This window comes from Excalfactoria chinensis, chromosome 15, assembly GCF_039878825.1.
Source record: "Excalfactoria chinensis isolate bCotChi1 chromosome 15, bCotChi1.hap2, whole genome shotgun sequence".
Classification (NCBI taxonomy): domain Eukaryota; kingdom Metazoa; phylum Chordata; class Aves; order Galliformes; family Phasianidae; genus Excalfactoria; species Excalfactoria chinensis.
This window is the reverse complement of record NC_092839.1, coordinates 7,921,620-7,947,582: the sequence shown is the minus strand read 5'-3', so window position 1 is coordinate 7,947,582 and position 25,963 is coordinate 7,921,620. Positions and strand designations below refer to the sequence as shown.

At 39.0% G+C, this 25,963-nt stretch overlaps 1 protein-coding gene across 1 annotated transcript in view; it reads left to right on the top strand.

Moving 5' to 3' along the window:
* DIDO1 (death inducer-obliterator 1) overlaps positions 1-25,963 on the top strand; it is a 46,062-nt gene that overhangs the window by 13,812 nt on the left and 6,287 nt on the right. The window contains exons 4-16 of the mRNA XM_072349834.1: positions 95-1,001; positions 1,313-1,631; positions 4,329-4,541; positions 5,241-5,463; positions 15,806-16,262; positions 17,128-17,287; positions 17,817-17,933; positions 18,150-18,257; positions 18,496-18,631; positions 18,762-19,308; positions 20,179-20,332; positions 21,036-21,125; positions 21,801-21,996. Of these exons, the coding sequence (XP_072205935.1) occupies positions 95-1,001; positions 1,313-1,631; positions 4,329-4,541; positions 5,241-5,463; positions 15,806-16,262; positions 17,128-17,287; positions 17,817-17,933; positions 18,150-18,257; positions 18,496-18,631; positions 18,762-19,308; positions 20,179-20,332; positions 21,036-21,125; positions 21,801-21,996 (3,627 nt within the window). The remainder of the gene's footprint in view (positions 1-94; positions 1,002-1,312; positions 1,632-4,328; positions 4,542-5,240; positions 5,464-15,805; positions 16,263-17,127; positions 17,288-17,816; positions 17,934-18,149; positions 18,258-18,495; positions 18,632-18,761; positions 19,309-20,178; positions 20,333-21,035; positions 21,126-21,800; positions 21,997-25,963) is intronic.

Sequence of the window (25,963 nt, the reverse complement as noted above, 5' to 3'; positions counted from 1 at the left end):
CTACAAAGAAAATAATACTGTGTTGTTGGGAGAAAAGTTTAGGGAAAATGTTATTCACCTCTACTGATTCAGTGACTTTTCTCTTGGTTTTTAGCATCAGCTTTGGATGAAAAAGGTGAGCAAAGCAATGAGGAGGAACAAAAGTCTATCAAGCCTACAAGCAAAGAGTTCAGGAAAACCTGGGGGTTTCGAAGGACTACAATTGCCAAGAGAGAAGGTGCTGGAGACATTGATATGGACTCTAGTGAGCAACAGCCACAACAGCAAAGCTTAAATCTCAGGCGTAGTGGGCGGCAACCAAAGAGAACAGAAAGAGTGGAAGAATTTCTTACAACAGTAAGGCGCAGGGGCAGGAGAAATGCACCTATTGCTTTGGAAGATTCAAGTGAACCTGCATCCTGTCCAGCTACAGATGCTGAAACTGCATCAGAAGATAGTGTTGAAAGTGCTTCAGATATAAAGCCTGGAACTCGCAGGTCCAGCACTAGGAGTAGTAAGGATCAGAAAAGCTCTAAAAGCAGACGCACAAAGGAAGAGGAGGAGGAAGAAGAGGATGAAGAAGAGGAGGAGGAGGAAGATACTTCTGACAGTGACAGTGATGGCTTAACACTGAAGGAACTGCAGAACCGACTAAGAAACAAGCGTGTTGAACAGAAACCTACACAACTGACACTGAAAGAAATACAGAGTCGCTTGAGAAAAAGAACTTCAGAGCAAGATCCTGCAGAAACAGATAATGTTCAGTCTGAGCAACCAGTTAAGACTGAGTTATCTGTCAAACAGGAGCCTGAGATTGTAGATAACACTGAGATTGCAAGTCAGGTTGTTGTGTCTGAAGAAAACACTGAAGATCTTCAGGTTCAAAAGGAGATCAAACCTACTGCTGGAGCAAAAGGAGTTGCAGAGGAGGAACCTGAAGAATTGCCCAAAAGCAAACCAGAGTCTGAGATTTATGACCCCAATGCACTGTATTGTATTTGTCGTCAGCCTCATAACAACAGGTAGGCAAAACTTTCAGTTAAAAATGCAGTGCTAGCAGCTGGAATTTTTTTTGTGATGGAGAAAATATATCAGATGCTGTGGCTTACTTTGTGGATATATGTAAATAAGCTACTGGGTTTATTTGGAGTTTTGGGGAGAGTTTATAATAAATATTCAAGGGAATATATTAATGAAAACAAGTGAGTGGGTAGGCAAAACAGTACACTGATAACTTAGCAAGAAAATTAATATCTACTGTGTAAAAAGAATCAAGTTTCAGCTGTCGTTGTATTTTCTCATGCTTTACTGTTGCTTTTTTTTCTTCTTCCAGGTTCATGATTTGTTGTGATAGATGTGAGGAGTGGTTTCATGGTGACTGTGTGGGTATTTCTGAGGCTCGAGGGCGACTGTTGGAAAGGAATGGTGAGGACTATATCTGTCCAAACTGCACCATTCTACAGGGACAGGATGAGTCTATTTCAGAAACAGACCAGCAGGAAGCTAAAGCAGGGCAAGTAAATGTGGATGGTACAGAATTCACAAGCATAGGAACAATTGAACAGAAGTCTGTTGAGGACCAAGGCATCAAGGGTAGGATTGAAAAAGCTGCAAATCCAAGTGGGAAGAAAAAGCTCAAGATATTTCAACCTGTAAGTATTTCAGGTTCTCAGTATTTTTCGTATTTTGTGGAGTACATTGAAGCAATAGCTTATTTGTATAGCAGTAAATCCAACTTTGCTTATTAAAGATAAATATAAATCTGACCAACTCTCTGAATGTTACTGTAGTTTATCTGTAGTTATACCAATGTAGGAGCCAACTGAAAACAAAACGTTTTTGGAAGAGGTGATGTAAAACTTTTATTTATGTGTAAGGAAATGCCACACAGTGCAGTCTGTTATTTAAGCTGTATTCTGGAAATCAAAGATCAGAACTCTGGACCATCTTATCCTAGCTTTTAAAATCTCAATTATTATTATTTTATTTTTTTTTACATTTTCAGTGATAATGGAAGTTTGTACTTAATGTTGGCAAGTGTCTGTGTTGGAGTTGGTACCCGCTGTTACTGTTACCTTTGTACTTCCAGTTGAAGCTCTGGTATTTATTACCATGATGCTTCTTTAAGTTACTAGCATATAGAGAATTGTTTTATATTGCCTTTTGAGAGAGTAATATAAGGATGTGCATTTAAAATTATTGTGAATTCTGATATGAAATACAAAATAAGCATGAATTTTGTAATAGCAGGTTCCATGCTCAAATCAAAATAAAGCTGCTTCAGCTCAAGGCATGGGGATTTAAAACTTGGTGCTGCATTGATCATATTTGCATTACAAAAGGTACCATAGTAATGCCTGTGGTTTTCTCTTATTATGCCTTGAAGACCACTTTTGGTGTATTTATTATGAGAAGGCTACAGCTGTGCAGATTTGTGTGATTTTGTGATAGTCCTTGAATTTTGGTGTCATACCGAGAATAAATCCAATGACTTGGATGCTGCTCTTAGGAGGAATCTTCCTGTTGTAGAAAAATTTTCTGCATAATATTTATGAAAAAAATACTCAGCAACTTAAATATCAGAACTACTAATATCAGTACAGTGAACTTAAGTATAGATGAAAGCAATGGATAAAATCTTTTTTTTTCTCTTGGATGTTTACTCAAATGTTTGCAAACAGTTACAGCTGTGTTGAATGTACACTTATACATACTGGTGCAGAAACAGTTCAGGTTGACTGCTGGTGTCTACATTTCTCTGACAGCAGTAATATTAATTTTAAGTACTACTTACCTTTGGTATTAATGTGCTAGCACGTCCAACCCATTCAGGTAGCATCTTTTAGTGAAAGAAAAAGATAATTATAATTGGCCTTGTATGGAAGAACTACTAAAGTTTTAGTTATTCTTTTGGCATTTTGAAAAAGAATGGAACTGTTCCATTCATGTTCGACAGATGGCTCTGCATCTGAGATCACAAACTGAACAGTCAAGTCTATTTTTTTATCCCATGCTGTCCCTCACACCTTGGTGAGGATCTCTGTGTATAGAAGCAAGCAGCCCGTTCTCTGTGCAGGAATTCCCTGCTCATCCTAGGGAAAGGAGTCATTGCTGTGTCATATGTTGATGGGCTGAAACCACTTGGTTACGTCTGACAGTTACTCTGTTCTTACACCAGCATTCTAAGCACTTCACAGAAGACTCCTTTTTGTTGCTGTCCATAAATACCTATTACTTCAGAACTGTAGTTTGTGATTGCGACTCCTAGGAATTCTATAAGTAGAAACATCAGTGATGAAAGTTTTGTCATTATCTGAGTAATATTCTTTAACAGTTAATGATGGCTGTTATCTGGGGTTTGAGGTGCTTCCTAGGGAAATTTCATCCTTTTTTTTCTTGAACTTCTCAGCTAAGTGAGTGCATGATGGAAAAGAATAGAAAACAAGAGTGTCAGTTTTTATGGGAAAAATCCCAAACTCAGCTTTCATCAGACCACAGCAACTAACTGGTCCTTGACTTTGGGGCGAAAAAAGATGTTAAGCTATATAAAGGTTATTTGTTCTAGTGGAAATATTGCTTAGAAACTGTTACTTAGAAATAGCAGTTTATGGAGGAGGAGAGAATGTCCCCATCCACAGCAGTTTCAAGTATTAGGCCAGTTGTATAAGTGTAATTGTGTAATATTTTTGAGTGATCTAGAAGATGGAACAAATGATACTGACCTTATATACTGTGTTTTTGAGGTATGCGCTATATTTTAAATCTTAACACTGAAGAGAAAGTGATGTTGAGAGTAGTGTAAAAAAAAATGTAGATGTTATATGTGAACTTTTAAATATGCTAAAAATATGACAAAATTCTGTAGGAGAATGGCTGTGCTTATGCCAGATGAAGACTTCTAATATTAGAATTGGTAAGCCTCTTAAACAAGAATTACCTGTTATGCTGCATGTGGCTGGTTGAAGACAGGTGCTGGTAGTGGAATACAAGCAAAATGTGATTTAGAAATCTCTATCTTTTGAAACCAGCTCTGTGCTGTTAAGGAAGTTCCTCATGACTAGAGCAAAAAGCATTTCTGTTTGTGGGATGTGAAAATCAGTATCCATTACTTCACTGCTAGCAGGAAAACCAGTACAACACATCCTAAAAATACTGTTGCAAGAATGAAATCCTTTTAATTTGTATGGGTTGTTTATGGCATCTCAAGAATGAAAACCATTCTTATGTACGTAATTGCTCAGGTCACTGTCATAGCTGTAGTCTGAACTTTTGTAAGTTCTTCATGTTGTAAAGGTGTGTTTCTGATGATTCATTATTGATCTTTGAACTTGTTCTACTTCAATCTTCAGGTAGTTGATGCTCCTGGTGTGTCAAAGTGCATTGGTCCTGGCTGTTTCAATGTGGCTCAGCCTGATTCTGTGTATTGCAGCAATGACTGCATTCTCAAACATGCTGCAGCCACCATGAAGTATCTGAGTACAGGCAAAGATACAAAACCAAAACCTAAAGAGAAGACCAAACCAAAATCTGAAAAACCTGGTGTGACAAAATCTCATCTCCAGGTAAGTTTATATTTGTGGTCTGAAACAGCTGCGTTGAAGAACAGTTTGTGTGCTCCCTTTATTTTTCCTGCTTGTTTCCGTGCTATCCTTTTTGAGACAGAATTACTAAGTCGTACATTAAAGAGACACATCCTTTTTGTTTGTTTCCTCTCCTGTTTTCTGTTCCTTTTGTTCTTATAAATTACTCTCCTGAAATTTATTTTAATAGGTGGGTAGAATTTCTGGAAAGGGCTTTCCAGACAGGAACACACTTCATATACTTAAGAAAAAAAGAAAAAAGATCATTTTATTCTAAAATTAATTGCAATTTTTCCTTTTTTGTTTAATTCTGAATTACTGAATTGGGCAATAATTTGGAATTACTATAAACTGCGAATAATGTGTTATTATATGTGTGGTTTGGAAAGCAAAACAGTGAGATTAAGGCCTCTTTCCCTTTGAAGCAGCCGTAGAGTAACAAGTAGCTTTTAAAACAAAGGAGAAAACACAGTTATGAGGTTTTTATTAATCATTCCCTGCTCCTAAGTTATAGTTGCTCCTGAAGACTTGAATTTGAGATTGTGTAATGTCAGTTGTGTTTACAGGAGCTCACTTATACAATAAATTTGCTTTACCTGTATGTAACTGTAGCACTGCTTGTTTGTGAAATACAGTATACTTGATGAGGATTAGTAATGAAGCCTTTTTCAACCATTACAGGCAGGCGCTAAGCCTCTTTCAAACCAGAAGAGACAACTTCCTGAGAAAAAAGAAACGAATGTGAAGACTGTTTTGTCAGCTGCCAAGACTGAGGCAAATGCTCAACCTATTGCTAGAGAGCCAGCAGCAGAAAACACCACACCATCATGGGCAAGCGATCATAATTACAATGCTGTAAAGCCTGAAAAGACTGCTGCCATATCATCTTCACTGTTGTTCAAATGTATGTATCGCATAGGGATATTCATGAATAACCACGTTTTCTTTGAATACCCATCCATTCTTGGCTCTGCAAGACTAGGGAGTTTAGGGTTAGGGTTGTTTGTTTAACGTGGCACAAAGCTTTTCTTCACCTTCAAAGATTCACATGCAGAGATAAATGGAGACACTAGCAGAAGTTTCATTTGTATTGTGGAACAGTTGTATGATTAAGAGCTGATTTGTGAATGCAAACTTCATGATGAAGCTTCAAATTTTTCCCATAAAGACAATACCTGTTTATAATGTAGAAAAGGTAAGTATTGCAACATTTTTAAAGTCTTAACAAAATGGTCGCACAGTCTGCAGCTTGAATCAGCAACTGACTGTACTGCTTTGAATTGTATTTTTGTGATTTAGATTCCTCACCTGTCTCTCAGGTCTTACATTTTCACTGTTAGTGACGAAAATGAAGTCTTCGACGTGGTATCCATCAGCACTTTTACACTTCTGCAAACAGCTTTTAACTGTCAAGTGTATTCAAGCTCTTCCTACTGCTTTTCTTCCTTACATGAAATAATTTAAGGGCCATTCTTTTAAGTTGGGGGGGGGGAGGAGGGGAGGAAGTACTTTTTTTTTTTTTTTTACCTTCCTATTTATATGTCCATACTTCAAACATTATCCACACACACAGGAACACATCTTAAGTGGTTATTAGGCAGAAATATTGCATATTTTTGCAGGTTTTGAATAGCATCCTTGTAACACACAAAGGTAAGTGAATACTGCTTTGTAGCCTAAACAGGTCTTCTTGCTAATTTTCTCTTAATCAGACTGAGTAGTTTTGTGATGCAGTGATGGAACTTCAAATGAAATCTTACATTGCACATTTATGCACATGACTTAGTATCTAATACTTTCCCACTTGAAAGTTAATGAGTTCAGAAGCTCAGTGCTCTCAGCTTTCTTAACCACACTTCAGCCAACTTTTATATTTAGAAAGAAACATAGTTATTAAACCCTTATATTATATAGGAAAGTAACTGTTAAGTTCATAAATTTTCAAAGTCTAATTTTTGAACACGAGGGAGCACTGTGTACCTTACGTAGCTCCATTCTACTGTAGCAGTTACTAGCTGCATTTTAATTTTGTTTACCCAAATGGAAAATCTAAAGGGTTGTAATTTTTCCTTGCATATTTTTGTACTATTGATTGATAAAATGCCCTGTGCCTTTTTTCTATAATGAAGTCTTTAAATTATGTTTTGAGTTTCTTCTAAAGAAACTTGCTTTTTAATCATAGACTAGCATTGTAAATAGAACTGGTAATTTGGAGAGACCTAAATGAACCTACAAGGGCCTATTTTGCATGCAAATCCATATCACACCCTCTATTTCAGTGTAATTGCAAGTGTTGATATAACCACAGTACTTAAAATGCTCTTTTTACTATAGTTCTATTTTCCTTAGAGGCAGGAAAACTGATCTTGAGAGGAGGGCTTTTTGTTTTTGTTTTTTAATTTTTAAGAGTATTGCTCTTAAACTTTACAACACAGAAGTTACACAGATTGAACCAATTCCAGTAGAAAACAGGACTCCCTTAACTAAACTGTTAAATTAGTGCAAAAAAAAAACCTGTGTTTATACCAGACTTCAGTTATGAAAACAACCTAGTCCGTGTGATGACAAGCTGTCATATCAAATGCAGTGAAGAACTTCACATTGCTGTTACTAAGGTAAGCTGTGCTAATATGTGGACACCGTGGCACTACTAAAATACCAGGTAAATTGTATGTTTGGAGAAAGATTGTCCTGCTTTTTGATTGGACTGGTGTAATCTATCATCATCTTCATGAGAAGCTGCTGTTGCATCTTCAAGAATATTTGTTGTGGTTTAACCCGGCACTAAATGATACCAGTACTTATATTCCATAGAGCTGTTAATGAGTGGGACTCTCTGGAGAGATCTTCCATTAAGAAGATCAAAGTACACTAACTGTGGTACACCTGTCCTGTTCTACAGTAGTGATTTAGGGAGAAACAAATGAATGCTGCCCTCTTCTGGGAGAGAGATAGCAAGGTTTTCAAAGCACCAGATCTGGTGAATTTAAAAAAAAGCAAACGACAGAAAAAAAAACACTTTGTTTTTGTTGTCCCCTCTCAGTTTTCTTCGTCTTTTTGTGCAGTTCATCTTTTCTGCTTCTAAGAACTAATCACAGTCTGAATGGTGCTTGCTTATATAACTTACAGTCCCACATCCAAAGAACACCTGGACTGCCTTGTTCCTGTCCACCTCCAGCAAAACATGGAGACTGTCAGGGCAATACAGTAATACTAGGATCCGATAATCTGATAATGAAAATGTGATCTTTGTAATGCTGGGTCAAAGCAGGAAACATGCCATTTATAATACATTTCCTCCCCATAATCTTTATACTCAGGACCAGAGGAGTTATCACTCAGGTGGTAGAATTAATGTTGGAGTATATAAGTATCACTGTGGAAAGAAAAAACAAGGCAATTTCTGCACAGACTGCTGCCTATGCAGATAGGCTTGTACCTGCTTATGTTGTGACTCCGCAGTTGAGTGCTTAGATACACTGGTATGGTTCAGCTTAAATGGTAGGAAAGGATTTTACTTAAGTCATAAGTATGTTGGACTGCAAGGTCTGCACTATTTATTGTTAAATTTGATGCTTTTATTTTGTTGCAAGTGCTCCCTTATGAGTTTATACAGTAGCTTGGGCCAAGTTCCATACTGTTAACAACTAAACTACTTTAGAGATACCTCTGTTAAGACCTTGAAGGCTAAGGTATCTTTGCTTAATGCTACATTATTCTGCAAAACAGGCCTGTTCTGAGAGATGTTAATTATTGATCTTCAATAAGAAGAGCTCCTATTTCTCAGTTACTAGCAGTTTCCTAGGATGTGGTTGCTATATACGTGATCTGGACTTAACCCTTTGTATCTAGAAGAGTTTTCAGAAAGGCTGCTGAGGGAATCAAATAATGATCTGAATACTTAACAATGAATCTGCCAGAACTGCTGATAAATTCATGTTGGAGTTGGCTTTGGAAAGACTATAGTGCAGAAGCATCTGGTGTAGCACAGCTCCAGTGCCAAACTTGCATCATGAGTGTGGTGGGGGCTGTGCTGGCACAGGGGCTGCTGGGCAATCTGAACCCTGGCTCTGGAGTGAGGCAGACCATTATTGGCTGCTGAAGCCAACATCCCCTGGGACTCAGCCTGTTAAAAGGAGCAGTGGTATCCTTGGGGAGCAATTATCATCTCCTGCCCGTGAACTCCTGGAGCTCCCCTTCTCTGCTCTACCAGGTATGTTACATCTGTCCTGTGGCTGTCAGCCACTTGAAGATTTTTGCCATGTGTCTTATGTTAGGAGGGCTGCTCCCTGCTGCTAGCATCTTTTCCGTTGTGCCTTTCAAGCACCCAACATCTCTGTGGCACTTGAATGCCAGAATGCAGCAGAACTGCCATAATGGGTGCTTGGTTTCAGTGTGAGGAGCTCTCACAGGAGGGAAGGGTTGGGATGGGGGAGACACATGGTACAACATACAGATGCACTATGACTATCAGGGTGGTTTACCTCTTGTCACCCAAACGGAAAGTGATGCAAGTTTGATTAAAAAACACCTCACCACCCTCTATTGCTGTTTTGCGTTCTTTTACTAATATTGCTTTAGTTCTCTGAAGTTAACTTGATTGACTGGAGAGCTGGTGAAAAAGATCTTCCTGTGATAGTCCCCAAATAAAAGGGTTTTATTGAGACCATCTCCTTGCACTTTGAAGTCAAGTATTGCTGCTGATACTAGTGCTGATGGTTTGCTGTGCTGATCTCTGTACTGAACTTGGAACCTGAAGATGGCCAGTCCCTACAACGAATGATGGTGCTGATCCAGAAAAGGTTCTTGAAAACAAGATCTCTTGTTTTTAGCAGTGAGCAGTGCCTCTCTTTCTCTCAGGAGCTGACATAGTTAAGAAGTTGTCTAGTATAAATCATAATGTCGATTAAAACAAAGCATTGCATGTCTTAAGTTACAGATTTGCATGAAGATAGCTATGGTGCTGGCTTCAGTACAAACAAATCGCCATGACAAAGAAGCCTCTCAGTTTCATGAATCAGTCAGTTTTAATGGCAGATTCACTTCGTGTGCCTGAAGGTGGAGGCTTGGCAGAGAAAACCAGTTTGATTATGATCTGCTTTTGTGGATCAGAATGGGTAAATGGGTAAATCTCCTTCAAAAAGTCAAGGAGAAGCAACAACAACAACAAAAAAGGCACAGCTTAAATGCTAGTTTTTGGTAATAAGGTTTGATTTGATGTTAAAAGTGAAAAGGGACAGTTCTCCACACTGTTTCAGAGGCAGTTAATAGTGGAAACTAACACCCAAACCTGTATGAGAATAGTTCAGCTCTTCTGAATGACTTGAAACTAATGCTGAGCTATCTGAGAGAAATGACAAGGCCAAAAACAACCAAAAAAGCAAACCTGAAAAAGCCCCAGGCTTCAGGAGAGCAGCAATTGCACAGCCGTGCAATAGGAGCTGTTACAAGCTACACCTCACCTTCACAGCCTTGAGCATTGAGTGCTCAGTGCCACAAGAGGGTGCTTCAGTGGCACCTAACAGGATTGACTCTCCGACAAGTTTCTGAGGCTCAGATGTCAGGCATGCATCCCAGCAGTGTGACTGCAAAGGCTGCACGTGAGAAGCGCTTCTTGACTGGTAAGTAACTTCCCATTGTAGAGTGCTTTATAACTGACATCTAAAGCACCAGCTCACCCGTATATCTTGTCCAGTTTCTAGTTAGGTAATGCATCAAAAGATCTCACCTAAGCTCATGAGTTAAAGCTCTGTAACAGCCACGGTGTTGGAGTGGAGAGCTGATGTGCTGCTCTGCTAAGGTTATCTCTGTCACTAGTCATTCAGGAAGGGGTCAGTCATACCACAGCTGCATGAGACAAGTTTCAGCAAGACATGGGCTGAATGATGAATAGAAGCTGCTGGGAAAACGGTAGTTCCAAATTTGGCTGGGGAGGTTTTTTCCCATCTTCCATTTCAGCATTTTAGGGAGGTAAACTTGCTGTTCCTGATCTCTACAATATTGATAAATAGGGATGAGATGCTTAATTGCTGAGCCACATTCAGACTGGACAGCTGCAGTACAGGAGTGACTGGATAAAAACCAATGGGTTTTGTGTTTTTTTTTAATTCTTTAAATACTACTTTTGACAACAGAATTTCTGTCAGACGTTTAAGCTGTGGTTAAGGCAAGTGCTGTTTCCAGTCCTTAGATAATGTGTAATTACTTGGCTCAGAGTAATCTTTACACAGGTTTTCAGAGAATACATTCTGATAGATATAATTGCTTCATTAACCACAAAACTACACTAATATTGTGAATTTGCTGTTATTTTTCTGAAAAGGATGCCAAATCCTTTTGGTTACAGTAACCAATCTGCTTCAAAAGGCTTTTTTTTATTGAGGGAACTCTTATCACAGAGGAGGGGAAAGAACCCAAAGCATGAGTGTAGGCAGGGGAGGAGGGAGAGCACATCTAATATTAGACAGTGTTAGGTGGTAGAGGCAGCAGTTCTGTGCACGAGCAACCTTGAGCCGAGGTTTTCAATTCTGTAGCAAATAACTTCCATGACTGCAAGATGCTTTTCACAAACCAGAACTTCAGTAACGTTCTGGGCTGCTGGTTGTGATACTTTGTTATTGTGAGGTTTTGATGTAAATCTAAGCCTTAAAACTCATTGCTAAACACTTTTCAGTCGCCTGTGGTTCACCTAAAGCGTAGCTTACAACTTGAGCGAGAAATTTGTCAACCTTTAAAGAGCTGTGATCCAGTTAATGTTAAAACGTAACACACTTCTCCAGATGTTTAAATACTGGAGTAACTGGATGTCTCCAGCAAAATAATGTGTCGCAAATGAGATAATTTAAATAGAAGCTGTGAGGGGGTGGTGGGTATCTTGAAGTGGCTTCCTAAAGCTGCTATTCCGAAGACTGGGAGGAGAAGAGAGACTTACAATGGGCTTGAGTTCTGTCTCTGCAGAAAAATTCTGAAGAGACTGGGGGAAGAACAAAGTTTCCCGTGGGCAGCTTTTGTGGTGGTGGTGCAGCAAAACACAGCTTGCCCACGCAGGTGAGGGATTACAGCACAAATGCATCCTGCAAGTCCTTCACGGAGAATTATCGGTACTACATTGTGGAAATCATTCTCCAATTGGACCTAACCCATGTTATGATGCTGAAACATCAGTGCTGAACCTGAGAAGTGAAGTATACTTGAACATCTGACTTTGAACAGGCTCAGCTGTAACACAGCAGATAATGTGGCAGTTATGCACTGCTTAAAGGAGTTTCATTCTGAGCTACATGTTGCAATATGTGGCTTAGCTTTAACAGGAATTTCCTTAGGGGAGGTGTTCTGTATCTGATGACATCTAGTGGGGGGGGAGATTATAGTAATGTCTGTAGTTAAGATAACCATAATGCTGTTTCATAAGCCTTAAAAACAACAAAAAGAAACAAAACACCTTTCTAGCTTTGTGCTCATTGGGTCTCGCTGGCAATGAGCCGACTCATTAGCTCCATCTGTACCTCAAGTCTTTTTTAGCCCACGCTTCTTTTCGGTCAGTAAGAATCCTGTTGCTGTGTAAGTGGTTCACAAGGCAAAATGGGTAGGATGGGAATTTCCTGGAGGGAAAGGGGGGGGTCGTTTTGTTTCAAGTATCTTTTAACATCAAGTCCAGGGATTCAGAAGTGTTGGATGGAAGAGTCACCAGGTGCTTCCTTCTGGCACTGATCTTTTGTCTGGTGAAACCCTATTCAGGCTGGATAAGCTGATGTTCTGTAGTAGTCTTCATTTTAAAATTGGTTTAAGAGCATTTATTGTAGGTATGCTGGAGCTGCTGATTAAAAAAGGACTGAAAACATCGCAGTACAAAGCACAGCAGCCCCCGTGTGTAGTAGGCATTGACTGTGTCTTCAAGCTGTTCGTGATCTGCAAGGCGAAGTGATTTGAAACTCGCGGTCTGAGCAAATACCCGGTTGTTATGGTTCCATCAGTTTGCTGAACAACGGTGACATCTGTTCAGAAATTCAATTCCACGGGTGTTAACATACTGCTCACCAGGGAGAGTACATGTTTCTGTACACGCTTCCCAAACACGCTCTTGCCATAATAGCACAGGTCTTGGGGCTGTGCTGACATTGCGACTAAGCCAGTAGGGCAGTGAGCTGCTGGCAGAAGAGGCTGTCCTGCTCCCCTCCCTGTGCTCGGCTGTGGCTCCTGGGCACTGACTGCAAGACCTGTCCAAGGGCAGAGGGAGTTGGTGCTGCTGGACTGTGCAAGTGGAACTGAAACCTGGATAGGTCAAACTTGCTTTCTCAAAGTCAATGTGGGGTATGGGTTTATTTTTAAGATGAGGTTCGTTTGCTGCCATTGCAGGTTATTAGCATATACAGGATTTAAGTACCCATGTTTTGTTGTCTATGCACACATTAATAGCCTTCAAATACAGTGAGGTGTCCACAGAATCAGTACCATCAAGTACTGTTAGGCAGATAGACAGACAGTGTTAGTTGGTATAAGGTAATACTTTAGTTTGGGAAACCATTAGATTTTCATGGAGCGGAAAAAACAGCATATGTGCTGGAAACCTTTTCAGTGCATCTGTTTCTGCTGTCCTGGGGAACTTCAATCTACCTTTGCACTGGTACCACTTATGTTACATGAATGTATTCTTACCCATAGTGCAGTTATTTGGAATATAAAGTTTAGAGTACAGATGTATTTTTTAACATATACAACATTAGATTAACACAACATCTTGGCTGTGCCGTAGTTAGCTTTATCAACATGCTTTTTGTTAACCAGTCTGAACAAGTGACTGGAGGGCATAGGGTATTAAATATAATTTCAGTATTTAATGGTTTGTAATGATGCTGTGCACAACTAAAGCTCTTAGCACTGCAGACTGGATTGTACTGTGGTCATTTTGTTGAAACCTGTGCTGTGCTGTCCTGCCTTCCATAGTGCATCACGGAAAGGTGCTGCTGCCCCACTTGACTGAAGAGATGCAAGTCCATGTAGAAGATGCAGTAAGCCCGGAAACAGAGAAATTCCTGCAGACTTATCCATACACACATTCTGGATATTCATCTTCTCTCTTTTCAATACCATTAATATTGGCTTTTTACCTCTTTTAGCTCTGGATGCCTCATTTGACCAAACCAAACCCATCAGCAATAGCTTCTAATCCCTCTTGGGACGGCTGAAGACCTCCTGACAAATAATGGTGGGGTTGGTGGGTTAGGCTTTTTGGGAGGAACATCAGTGAAGTCAGCGTGGGTCCTGCTGAGGCTCTCAGCTCTGTGGTCAGTCTGACAGCGAGTGAGACAGACTAGGGAATAGCAGGAGAATAGCAGTTTACTTCAGAGTAAGATCTCCACATTCTTTGAAAGGTTTCAGTGTGTTTTGGCAGCTGTCTCATTTTACACCTCAGATAAATTTCACTCTGAAAAACTGAAATAATACATTTCTCCCAAACAAAAACGCACTAAAAAGAAAGCAGGGTAAATGATGCTTCTGGGTCTTCCAGCTTCTTTGCTTTGTGTTCTGGTTTAGACACGCTTCTGTACTTTGCCTAATGGAAGTTCAGGTGCAGCGTTTATTTTTAGTTGACCTGAAACACCAGTTTTATGTATTTGTGGTGAAACTGCGATGATAAGAGCCGACGTAACAAAGCTGTTAGAAGCATTCGTTCTGCTGGAGGAGTGTACGAGTGTTCAGGGTCAATTAGAACTGAGCTGGAGAGAACAGCCAGGAGGCAGGCAGTTACATCCAGGGTTTCATTCACAAAGGGAGTATTTGCATTATGTTTCTTTAGCAATCCAAGCCTTTCCCTTTTGTGACTGTATTTCCATTCAAAATTTATGCTGTTTGAGGTTTCTTAGATCAGGCTTTGTGGCTGTGCTTCCACCTTTGTTCATTTCAAGTCTATTTCAGAACGTGTGAAAGTTGGACGCATCAGACTCGTGATAATTTCTGCTCTTGTTGTAGCAAATGAAGGTGAAGAGGGACCTATTTGGTGTTTGGTGAAGTCATCTAAAGTTCCTGAATCCTTTGCAGAGAGCATACAGCTTTTTGCATCCAGAGCTTCTGGGCCAATTCTTCTGCTGACAAACCCTAACTAGTTGAAAGCATCAGATACAGATTAATGTGTTAATTGGTTGGTAGTTAACTGCAGGTTTGTGAAAGGAGGGAAAAAAAAGACTTTTGGGGGAGTCAGTTTGGCTCTTCTAATTGGAAGTGTTGTATTTCATTAGGTTGGTTCACTCAGAGCCCATCGTTGTTTGAACTGTTGTGATACGTGTGTTAGTGCTGGCCCGCTGTAACCATAGTATTTCAAAAATGATATTTCTGGTAACCTGAGGTGGAACAAATCTTGTTTGCTGTACAAAGGGTTGTTTTGGGGTTATTTTGTTATTCCGGATCGTTCCTGCTGATGCCAGAAGGTGGGTGGATGAAAAAGTAACTGAAGGAATGGCTGGCTTTGTGTCCCACACAAGTCTAATGTAAACCTGTGATTATATCTATTACTCTGTTTAGTAATGGTAGAAAAAATAATTAGTTTAAACAGCAATCTCAGGTACTGTGAATGAAATGATGGGATTTAGATGGCCACAGCCTGAACAGTGGTTTTTGTGTTTAATTCTGTAAATCTAGAGTTTAGCTGGAAACTGAAACAGGGAGATCTAATCATAGTTTATAGTTGTGGTAGTGACCGAGTAGATGGAGAATGTAGTTAAAACTTGAAGCAACTTCTGTGTTATGTAACCTGGCTCTCTTCTCGTGCTCTTTAAAAAGCCTGGAAAATGCATTTCTTAAACTTCAAGGGTACAAATTCAGTCGCAAACTGGTAGAATCTATTCGAGTCAACCTCCGCAATAAAAAAGTTCTGCAAGTTGCTATGAGAATTTTTCCAGTCTAAATATAAGATACGATCGCATTGACTTTGTGTAAGTGTGGGTTTTTTTTGGAGCTTGATCATGAAATCCAACTGAGGAATCTTTGAAGGTGGTGCCTTTTTCAGTTGTTTTTCAGTGTGTGATTTTCAGTCTGTACAGCTGAAGTGGAACTGTTAAACTCTTCAGTCTGACAAGATAAATTCTTCTGTATTCGAGGGAAATTTCTTCCCCCAAAATGTGTTTCCTTCGTAGTTATTCTCCAGTGGTGTCATTTCACAGACTTGTTTATAGATTGATCAACGGCCCTTGTAAATAGCGAGTTATAAATGTAAGCATTTAGTATTGTGTTGTTCTTGTTTGTTTTGACAGCTCAAAAGGGAGAGAAGAAGAAGGAAGACAAAGCAGCGGAGCACACAGTGGCATCGAAGAGAGCTGTTGCTTCAACATCTGTGGCAGAGAAACAGACATCTTCCCTCACTAAAAATGTTCTTCCCAAGAAGGCCTCAACCTTCTCTAGCTTGTCACTAGCTAAACAGCCACTGAAGTCTTCTACTGGGAGTTTCAAGGGCGTAATACCCAAGAAAACATGGCCTTCATCAGACAGTGTTCCTTCAAAGCCTTCAGCTCCTGCTGGCTCATCGCTTCCCAAAAAGCCAGTTGCATCTTCCAGTTTGGGTGCAGGACTCAAAAGACCTGCTCCATCTTCCGTTCCTACTGCATCTGGAAGTAGTCAAGCGAAAGTATCGGCTGTCCCCATCCAGTCACAGCCCAACTCTCAGATTCGACAAAATATTCGGCGGTCCCTAAAAGAAATTTTGTGGAAGAGGTGGGAATTCAGAGCACTTATTTTGTATAGGAAGCTTAATTTGTATATTACTTCTATATACCTAGAAGTAATTGTTTAGCCTGCAGCTTTATTTCTTGATAAGCAAAATTGAGGGATTTAACTTTATACTAGAAGTTGGTGAAAATGCATTTGGTGTTTCAGGTTTATTAAAAATAAAATCAGTGTGAATGTGAGAAAGCTCTTAAGAAAACCCCACAAAGCCGCTATCCCAGTTGTGCTGAGGCAGTGGCATCTGAACAATTAACCTGCAGCACGGAAGCATTTGAGGTGCAGGTGATCTGAAGTTAAAGCCTGGCAATGGCGGTGTTAGCAGATGTAGAGGTGGTACAAAAGTAGCATTGGGAATGTGACAGTGAAAAGTTAGTAACTGTAACACTTGTAAATAAAATCAGAAAAAGAATGCTGAAACGTTGTCCCACAAGTGCTGTTAAAGCTGTGGTCAGCTGTCAAGGCTTACACCACCGCAGTCTGGTAGCGTCTCTGAATTAGAAATGTTGTTCACAATGGGAAGTCTGAGTTTAAAACTGGAGAGCTCAGGCTTCCTCTGCAGTTCATGATGGAAAGCCCCGCTTTGATGCCAGGAGCAGTCACAGAGGCTGACCTCAGCTCATTCAGGCTGTCTTTCATGCCTTCTGTAGATAGAGGCAGAAGATTGCTGTATGTCACTACCCGAGGTCCTGAGATAGACTTTGGTTTTGAGATGTCTTTTAAAAGAGACTTGAGTCCCTGCTGGGTGTGGAGGAGCTCAGGTTAGCTCCTTCCTCTGCGAGGTTATTTTTTAATGAATGTTACCTGAAGATTCATGCCTAACGTAAATGCACGGACACTTTCTTGTTTTACACAGAGTCAACGATAGCGACGATTTGGTCATGACAGAGAGTGAAGTAGGGAAAGTAGCGTTCAATATTGAGAAGGAGATGTTTAATTTGTTTCACGTTACGGACAACCGATACAAGAGTAAATACCGTAGCATCATGTTCAATCTCAAGGACCCAAAAAATCAGGTTTGGAACTTCCTCTCACAGTAAACTTACTGAAATATATTATTATTAGTTCGGGCCTTTGGAGTGGAATATTCACTGAATGGCATTCTTAAGTATGGACTTCATTCTTCCTCCTGTGATATTTTGTAGTGTATATCAGATACTACTTCTGTATGTGATTGTTTCTCTTTTAATAGGGAAAAATAAACCTTTTGCAGATGGAAATATTGACTGGAGAGCACTTTAACTTTGTGGGTTTTCTTTCCTCTAATTTGTGCAATAGATGTAAAACAGGAGTGGCCGTTCAACTTCTGAAATGACTGTTCAGTTAAATTGACTTTTTTATGATAATTAGGAAAATTTGTACTAGATTTTTATTGCCTCCCTGTTTTCTGGTTGCTGAACCTTTCCCACTTTGCTTATAATTAATTAATATTTTTAATAGGGAATTAATAAATCCAAGAGTTTTGACAGTTCAACACTACATATCTTTTTTGTTATCTTACTGCTCTCTTCAGCACAGCAACAGTGTGTTTTGTTTTGTTTTTAGGGACTTTTTCATCGCGTTCTCCATGGGGAAATCTCTCTGTCAAAACTTGTGAGGATGAAACCAGAAGAACTTTTATCTAAAGAACTGTCTGTATGGAAAGAGAAACCAGCCAAAGCAGTAAGTGATGTATGGTTTTCCATTGTGTCGTAAAGTATGAATTAAAATCAAGTTCACCAGCCCTTAGTGCTCCTGTTACTGTTTTCTTCCTAACAAAGTAGGAATAATTATAAGTTTCAGCAGGCGTTTTCCAATAGCTAACAAACAAGAAAGTACAGAATGCAATTATAAAGTAAATATGCAGTCGTCTCATTGAAGTGGTTTTATTTCTCTCAGGTGGTGGAGTCAAGAAAAAAGTCACATGAAGTCAAGAAAGTAACTGTGAAACGGGAACATGCACCTGATCCCAATATGGAAGACTCTCCACCAGTGTCTGATTCTGACGTAAGTATTAGCTGTTGCTTTAGCATGAGGACACCAAAGGAGATCAATGGTAACTAAATAAGGCTTCAGTTTTTTCCTCTGAAATACAAACTGTTTCAATGAACTGTAAGAATATTACCTCGTAGGTGTGCAGTGAGCATTTTCCTTTCATAAGAATTTAACCGCATTTCCAAAGTATTTCTTTGTGGTTGAAATTGATGATCAACCGGAATGTTTGTTCTTGTTTGTTTGTTTTTAGGAGCAGCAAGAGTCAGCACGAAGCGTACCAAAATTAAACAGTGCTCCTTCTTTGGATGTTTTTAGCAGTATGTTGAAGGATACAACAAGTCAGCACCGAGCCCATCTTTTTGATCTAAACTGCAAAATCTGTACAGGTATCTACATGTTGACTTTGTCTGATGTTAGAAGAATTCTTAAGAGCTTTGTTTGCATGTTTATTTGTTTTTCTCTTCCGACATTTTCAGTGTCAAATAGTAACCAAAAGCACTTCAAATGAATTTGTAGGTCAGATTTCAGCATCCGAAGATGAAGTACCAGCTAAGAAGTCAAAGTCAGTGTCTTCTGTTAAAAAGGTGGAGACAAAATCTAAACCAGAAGTTCAGCCAAAGTACGAAAGTTCTGCACCGACAGCAGCAGCAGAGCCTGCCAAAGAGGCAGTATCTGAAGATGCAATGGAAATTGATGTTGAGCCTGCAGCAGAAGTGGTTTCCCAGTCAAACACAGAAAGATCTTATGTTCCTGCGACTCAAGTCCAGAATAATACTGACTCTTCTGTCCCTGAAGAAGCTTCAGCTTTTCCTGCTGTTTGTGCTGGTGGAGTTGTCACAACTGTAACGGTTTCTGGTAGAGATCCAAGGACAGCCTCGGGCAGCTCCTCTGGCACTGCAGCAACAGCCCCACGTTCTGGTCCTGCAGCTGAGAAAGTTTCAGTGGGAGAATCAAAGCAGGAAGCGTCAAAGCCGGTTATGACTGTCCCCAAATCAATATTAACAAAACCATCGTCTTCACCAGACCCAAGATACTTAGCTGTTCATCAGTTACCCAGCATCAAGTGCGTATATTTAATAGCAAGCTATGTGGCCTAGTTATCTTCAAAGTTGGTTTATTCTTCTCTTCCTCTTGCTCCCCTCTGCCAATAATCAAAAGGCACATTCAGCTTGAAAGTTCAAATAACTCGATTCAGAATTTTAATGCACAGTCTCCTCATTCACCTTCCCTGGTTGGTGAATTTTTTCTGAGCATCAGTGAATACTGACAGCAAAGATTCTATGGTGTGTTTCAACAGAGAAGTAAAACTTAGAAGTATTTGATGTTAAAATCTCCATATAAATTTAAGTGTAGGAAGAGCGTATTTGAGAGATGGTTGAAAGGTACTTCAGATTTTCATCTATTAAAATAAGTATATGAAAATAAGATACTGTTACATCTGACTTTCTGAATATAAATTAAAATTAACCAATTGATCAGCATGAAAGGCAGGACATTGTTTATGAGCTCTGAATATATATATATATATAATAGAAAAAACATAGTATTGCTAAGGATATGCTTATGGAACTGCAGTTTAAATAGTTTTGTTCATAGCCACTTTCTATACATGAGATTCTCTTTCAGATGCACGTTGTTGTCTCATTCAGTGGAAGTTGCATATTTCAAATTAGTTGTTATATACTAGGGATCACAATGCTGGTGCTAACCCTGATTCCATAAACATCACATCTTTCAGCATCATTTTGCTTGTCTGTAGCTACAAGTATATTTTCAATTCATCCTCACATTTCCCATTAATACCTGGTAAATGGGAAGCATTAACAAAACAATTACAAAGGATTCTGTTATTTAGGAGGAGGCAAGAAAAGAAAAAGGAAAGGAGCATTGTTACTGTGATCCTTAACTTTTCTGTTTTGGATTTGTTTTACAGCACTGCAGAGCCACGCTCACCTCAAGACAGCGACACTTCCCTCTTCCTCTCTCGTCTCAACACCATTTGGAAAGGATTTATTAACATGCAGAGTGTGGCCAAATTTGTCACTAAAGCATATCCAGTCTCCGGGTGCTTTGATTATCTTAGTGAGGTTAGCACTGACGTGTTTGTGTTTAGAATATGTTGCAATTCCAGTTTCTAGTATAGCTAAGGTCACTGTGGATATTCTATTGGAAGTCTGACAGCGGTAAATGGGCATCCCTTTGGAAGCAGGAGCAGTAGCTTAAGGAGAAGAAAAAGCCTTTAAAAAATTCCTCACAAATTTGTGAAGAATTCTCGTATCTTTTATTAAATGTATATATGTATGTGTGAGCATCTACCATGGAATAGTAGCTTTATTTCAGGTTCAGGTTTTGAAAAGAAGTTTGATAGCCTGTGTTATAAAATAGGTGCCCCCTTCTGCTCACAGCCAGGTGGATCACTGGTGTGATCTGCTAAAAATATTTCTTTAGCCATTTATTAAAAACACTGTCCTTAATTTATTAACTTTTATAAAGTGGAAATGTGGAGAAAACCCATATTACGATCGACAGCTTTTCTGTAAGTCAAAGCTGAGAAGTAACTGATGGGTGAACAAAAGTACTTGGCCTTCCGCTGCTGTCGTTGTTTGGCAACATGCCGTAATTAACACCTTGAAATTTGGCAATGAGCTGTTTGAAATCAGAAATGTACACTTGAGAGTCCACTAAAATATAATGATGCATTATCCTCTGGGCTGCTGGGATGGGGCAATTTGTGCTATGTTAAAGCTGAAGTCTCTTGGCTTATACTACCATGTAATACTTCTTGTTTAGGATTTACCAGATACAATTCATATTGGTGGGAGGATCTCACCGAAGACAGTCTGGGATTATGTTGGCAAACTCAAATCTTCGCTTTCTAAGGTATTCACTTAAAATCCTTTGCAAAATACAGAAGAAATACGCAGCAATGAGAAATGACAATTTTTGATGATATAAGTTAATAATCAGGAAATACTGGCACAGGTCAAACCTAGAAAACTACTGCCACCACTTATTACTTTGACATGTTTGATTTATTGAAGAAGCAGTTTTGCTTATCGAGCTGCTGATCATCTTTCCCCTACATAGCAGTTAAATCTTCATACGACTTCCTGCTTTTAATGATGAACTATAAACAATTACATACTCAATATCAAAGGCAGAAATTCAAATGCTAAGAACTCGGACATTTTCATTAAGTGTATGTATTTAGTTTTACTATTAAAACCACTTCAGAAGTGGTAAAACTGAAGCACAGCATGTAGAAATAGTTATGAAACTATAAGACTTTCCCGTTTCTTTCATAATTGAGTATTCAGAAACTCAGGACGGATAACTTGACGTGAGATACAAAAGTAATTAGGATATCTGAAAACGACAAGCCTAATTCTGTTTTAATTTTGCTAATTGAACAGCGGCGTTCTCTTAGAGTATCCCTTGAAAAAGTAGTGGATCAATAAGTACACAACTTATTTTTAACCCTGGAATTTGCCATTTACCTTTTTATTTGTTGATATGCTCCAGGTTGAATTTTTCTGCTTTGCTTTTGTATTACAGGAATTGTGTTTGATTCGTTTCCATCCTGCCACAGAAGAAGAAGAAGTGGCCTATATCTCTCTCTACTCCTATTTTAGCAGTCGTGGTCGTTTTGGTGTTGTAGCTAATAACAACAGACATGTCAAGGATCTCTACCTGATCCCACTGAGTTCTAAGGACCCAATACCTTCCAAACTCTTGCCCTTTGAGGGACCAGGTAAGCACAAAACATAGGGGAGATTAAATGCTAGGTAAAATCACAAAAGAAGAATCAGCAACAAGCTGTTAAATGTTTAACGTGTTATTAAAAGTATATATTTCATATAAAAACATTTCTACAGATTAAATAGGGAAAAGTTGAAGAGTCAACCGTCTCAAAGTAAAATAGTCTGAAACTCACCTGGCCTTTCTACCCAATTGCATACTTGCTATTAGGAGGATGTTTTTGCTATAAAATTGACTGTGTAGAACAGCCACATCAAACAAACAACCCAAACAAAGAAAGCAATGAACCCACCCTACTTTCAGCATCCCATAAATCCACAAAGCCTTAGGTCCCTACGAATGGTGCACTGTCACTTATATCAAGCAGGAAACTCTCAGCCTTCAGAGGAGTCGAAGCCTGTGAAGACAAAGGTAATATTTACAGTGGTTTCAATGTATTGGCCGCTAGGCTGCTCTGCATTGTGCTTCATGCAACACATGTGCACAAGCTGCTTCAAGTGTTCTGTGCATGGTAGAGCCAGCTAGATGAATCACTGACTTCTGAAAGTCACTTTGATGGGAGTGGGGAAATCATATTCCGTCAGATAGGTGGTAGGCAGCAGTTGGTGTGGGTGAGTTATATTACGTGCTTCTATTTACAGTTAAAATTATTGGAAGTGGTGTTTGGCTTGAATTTTCTCTGTGTTTGAGGCAAATATAAATCCACATTTGTTAGGCAAAGTATGTTAAAACACCACAATAGATGCAAGGTTCCAAAGGTACAGACATCTTTAATGGAAGGCCCATTTAGACTTCAGGAGGCTTTACCTCATAGTTGTGCTAAGACGTATCCGTATTTTAAAACCAGAGTCCAGTATATAGGGGAAAAAATATCAGGTAAGCTGTTCTTGCTTTTTATGTATGTATTCAAACCATAGCATAAAATACATGTAATCCACACTCTTTAATGACATCTAATGGAATTCAGCTTATTTATTTATTTATTTATTAAATACTCAATAAAAACATTTTATACAAAGTGGTCATCGTCTCCTTAAATTTAATCGTGTGCCTTCTAACAGAAGACTTGAAAAAAGGACTTTAAAAGCATTATGCTGTAGGCAGTGTAAGATGTGTTGATTAATATGGCTGGAGGGGGGAGGAGGGAGAGGGCAGTCAAACCCTGTCACTCCAGAAGTCCTGGTTAGTAGATATTCCTGCTGTCTCAGCCAGTTCCATCAGGCACATACAGATGATGAATTTCTCCTGTTCTCTGAACTGGATTTGGAACGCAACTGAGGACCTCTGAACTGCTATAGTACATAGAAGATCTCCAAAAACATTGACGTGGGTGACTGAAAAACAGAAGAAAATTCACATTTATTTACATCATTTCAAGTATTTTTACCGGATGTAATACGTGTTTGGGATGCTCTACATTGAGGGATGGTTTCCTGTATGTGAATTTACTTTTCTGTTTCACATACACACTTCAGTTATTTAGCAGTTTTCACGTGTGGATGTCAGAGCAACTCGTGAAAGAAAAAAGATCAATGGTAGTTTTCAGTAGAAAGAGTGATTTATTGAGGACTTTGTTGGCAATAGTGGAAATCTAGAACTTAAAAGTAGACAAATTGTAATGAGAACCCTTTTCTCAGCAAAGGAGATTCCACAATTGTTGGTATCTCTCCAGACAGTTTAGAACTAGAAGTGTGTGTTTTCTTACAGAATGAAGGCCTGAAATACCTTTGTGCTATTTAGAATACTCTTAACATTGCAACAAATTGGGGAAAAGAAAACAACTAGATAGAATATGTGGCCGTTATACATACAAATTTGGCAAAATCTTATGAAAGATGTATTTAGGGGAAAGAAAAACAGATGTATGTCCAGTGCTGATATTTAGTATATCATTTTTAATGGCTTTAGTTAGAATAAAACCAAGCACATGGACTTCAAATCAGAAGGAGTTAAATATTTGATAAATAATTTAGCACTGAAAGCTCTGCCAACTTAGCTTGCAGCACTTCAAATGCTGGCTTGTGAGAGAGAGTCTCCAAATACCGCTCAGTAACTTCAGCCAACATTTGCATTATGACCTAAAATTAGGTGTTTAGTCTATTTATGGATCATGAAACCTGTTTATGGATGTGGAGATACGGGTAGATCAGCGTTCTGCTCTGTATTTCCGTCCAAAATAAGCTCTTCCTTCACTTTGGAGTGAACCAATTTAGGTAGCGGGTTGTGCCAAACTTTTAATATTCATGTAAAATTACAGTAGTAGAACTTTGAAGAGTGATTTCTTCTCTGACTAAACGAAACCGATGAAGTTGGAGCTGTTATTAACTTAGCACTGGAATTTGTCTTGAAGTTGTGCTTAAATTTTACCCTATTTAGTGACGTTCTCTGATTCTTAGTGAGATTCAGAAATGATTTTTTGTTTGTTTGTTTTAGAGATACGACCTGATGGGTTTTTGAAACCTGCCTGTTTTAATAATTCAGTGTTTGAGATGCGTGTTGCGATCAGTTGTGTAAATCACGAGTCTCTATATAAAAGTAAATAAGCAATATATTAGTGACAGAAGAACAATGAATGCTTGCTAGGGATTTTGAGAGGAAGATTTGTGAGCTATTCTGCAGTGGTCAGTGCTGACCAAATGTGGAGCCATTACTCACATACTGTGAGTACTGTGAACTGTACCTCGCTGCTGAATCCATTCAGGCTGTACATTGTGGATGGCCTTTTTCCCACCCAAGCTGTCTTTTGAACTATACCTTGAGGTTAAACGTTAATACGTATGTAATGTATTGTGATCAGAACGGCTGGAGCTGATTCTAGGCAAAGGATGCAGATGAATTTTGTAATTGGATGAGCCAAGAAATTTCAGATAATCTTTGGATTCACTGAAGATAACTGTTCTGTTCCTATCCTGCCTGCTTTCATTGTTCATCTCACCATCCCTGCCTCTCTTCTGAGAGAATATACTGCAGAATGGAAAATATTACAGAAAGTAGCACGTCCAACACCCTCTCAACCACAAAACTACATCAAACTCAAACGCTGAACTGCAAAATCAGCTACGGATATCTCGAATACATTCAATCGAATTTCATTATCCTTGTTTCTCGTCATGCTTAAAATGAGAGCTATTTCTGATGGGAAATCTTGATCAAAATTTAGATTGGCCTCCATTTGTTTCTGGCCTGTTGTAAAGGGAACTTGTAGTGCCTATACAGCTTTAGTTGCTCTCCCCATCATGTGGGTAAAACAGACTCACTGTGATCTTACCAGTTACCATCAGAAGAATGCAGTTTCAGAGGAGAGATTGTTCCTCAGTTGTGAAAAGGTCTCATAAGACTTTCAAGTTAGTTTACTTTACTTGAAACAATTATGGTCCTTGTTAATTACAGTTATTTATTTATTTATTTATTTATTTATTGGAAGGTTTAAATGGAGTAAGAATGGAGGATAAGAAATGCAAGCATTGATGATGATGGGGGGCAGATGTTGCCAGTAGCAGGTTTAAAGCAGAGGTAGTTTTGCAGTGTTAATGTGGCAGACCGTAAATAGTTCTTGCAGTGCAAACTTTCACAGGAGAAGAAATTTTGACTTCCCTGGTGAAAATGTAACTCAGGTTAATCTGTATGTGATGGTATCTTCTCACCTAGAAAGCTGCAGTTAAAAATAAGCTAATCTCATCTTAATGGTTTCTGAGTTTAATCTTAGCAACGATAACTTAGAGAAGATGAATAGAAATTCAGCTATGTAAATAAGAACAGCTGATACAATGTTCTAATTAGTGAATATAGGAGTCCCCTTAAAGCTTTGCATTGGGTTGTTTCATCTCAAGTGCATACATAATGACTGTTGTTCACAAATAGAATTTATCTGCATCAATGGGATTTCTATTTCTTTATATACTGCTGTTATCTAGGAGCTTTTGGTGGTATAAACTGTCCCTTAGTGAACCCTTAGGGTT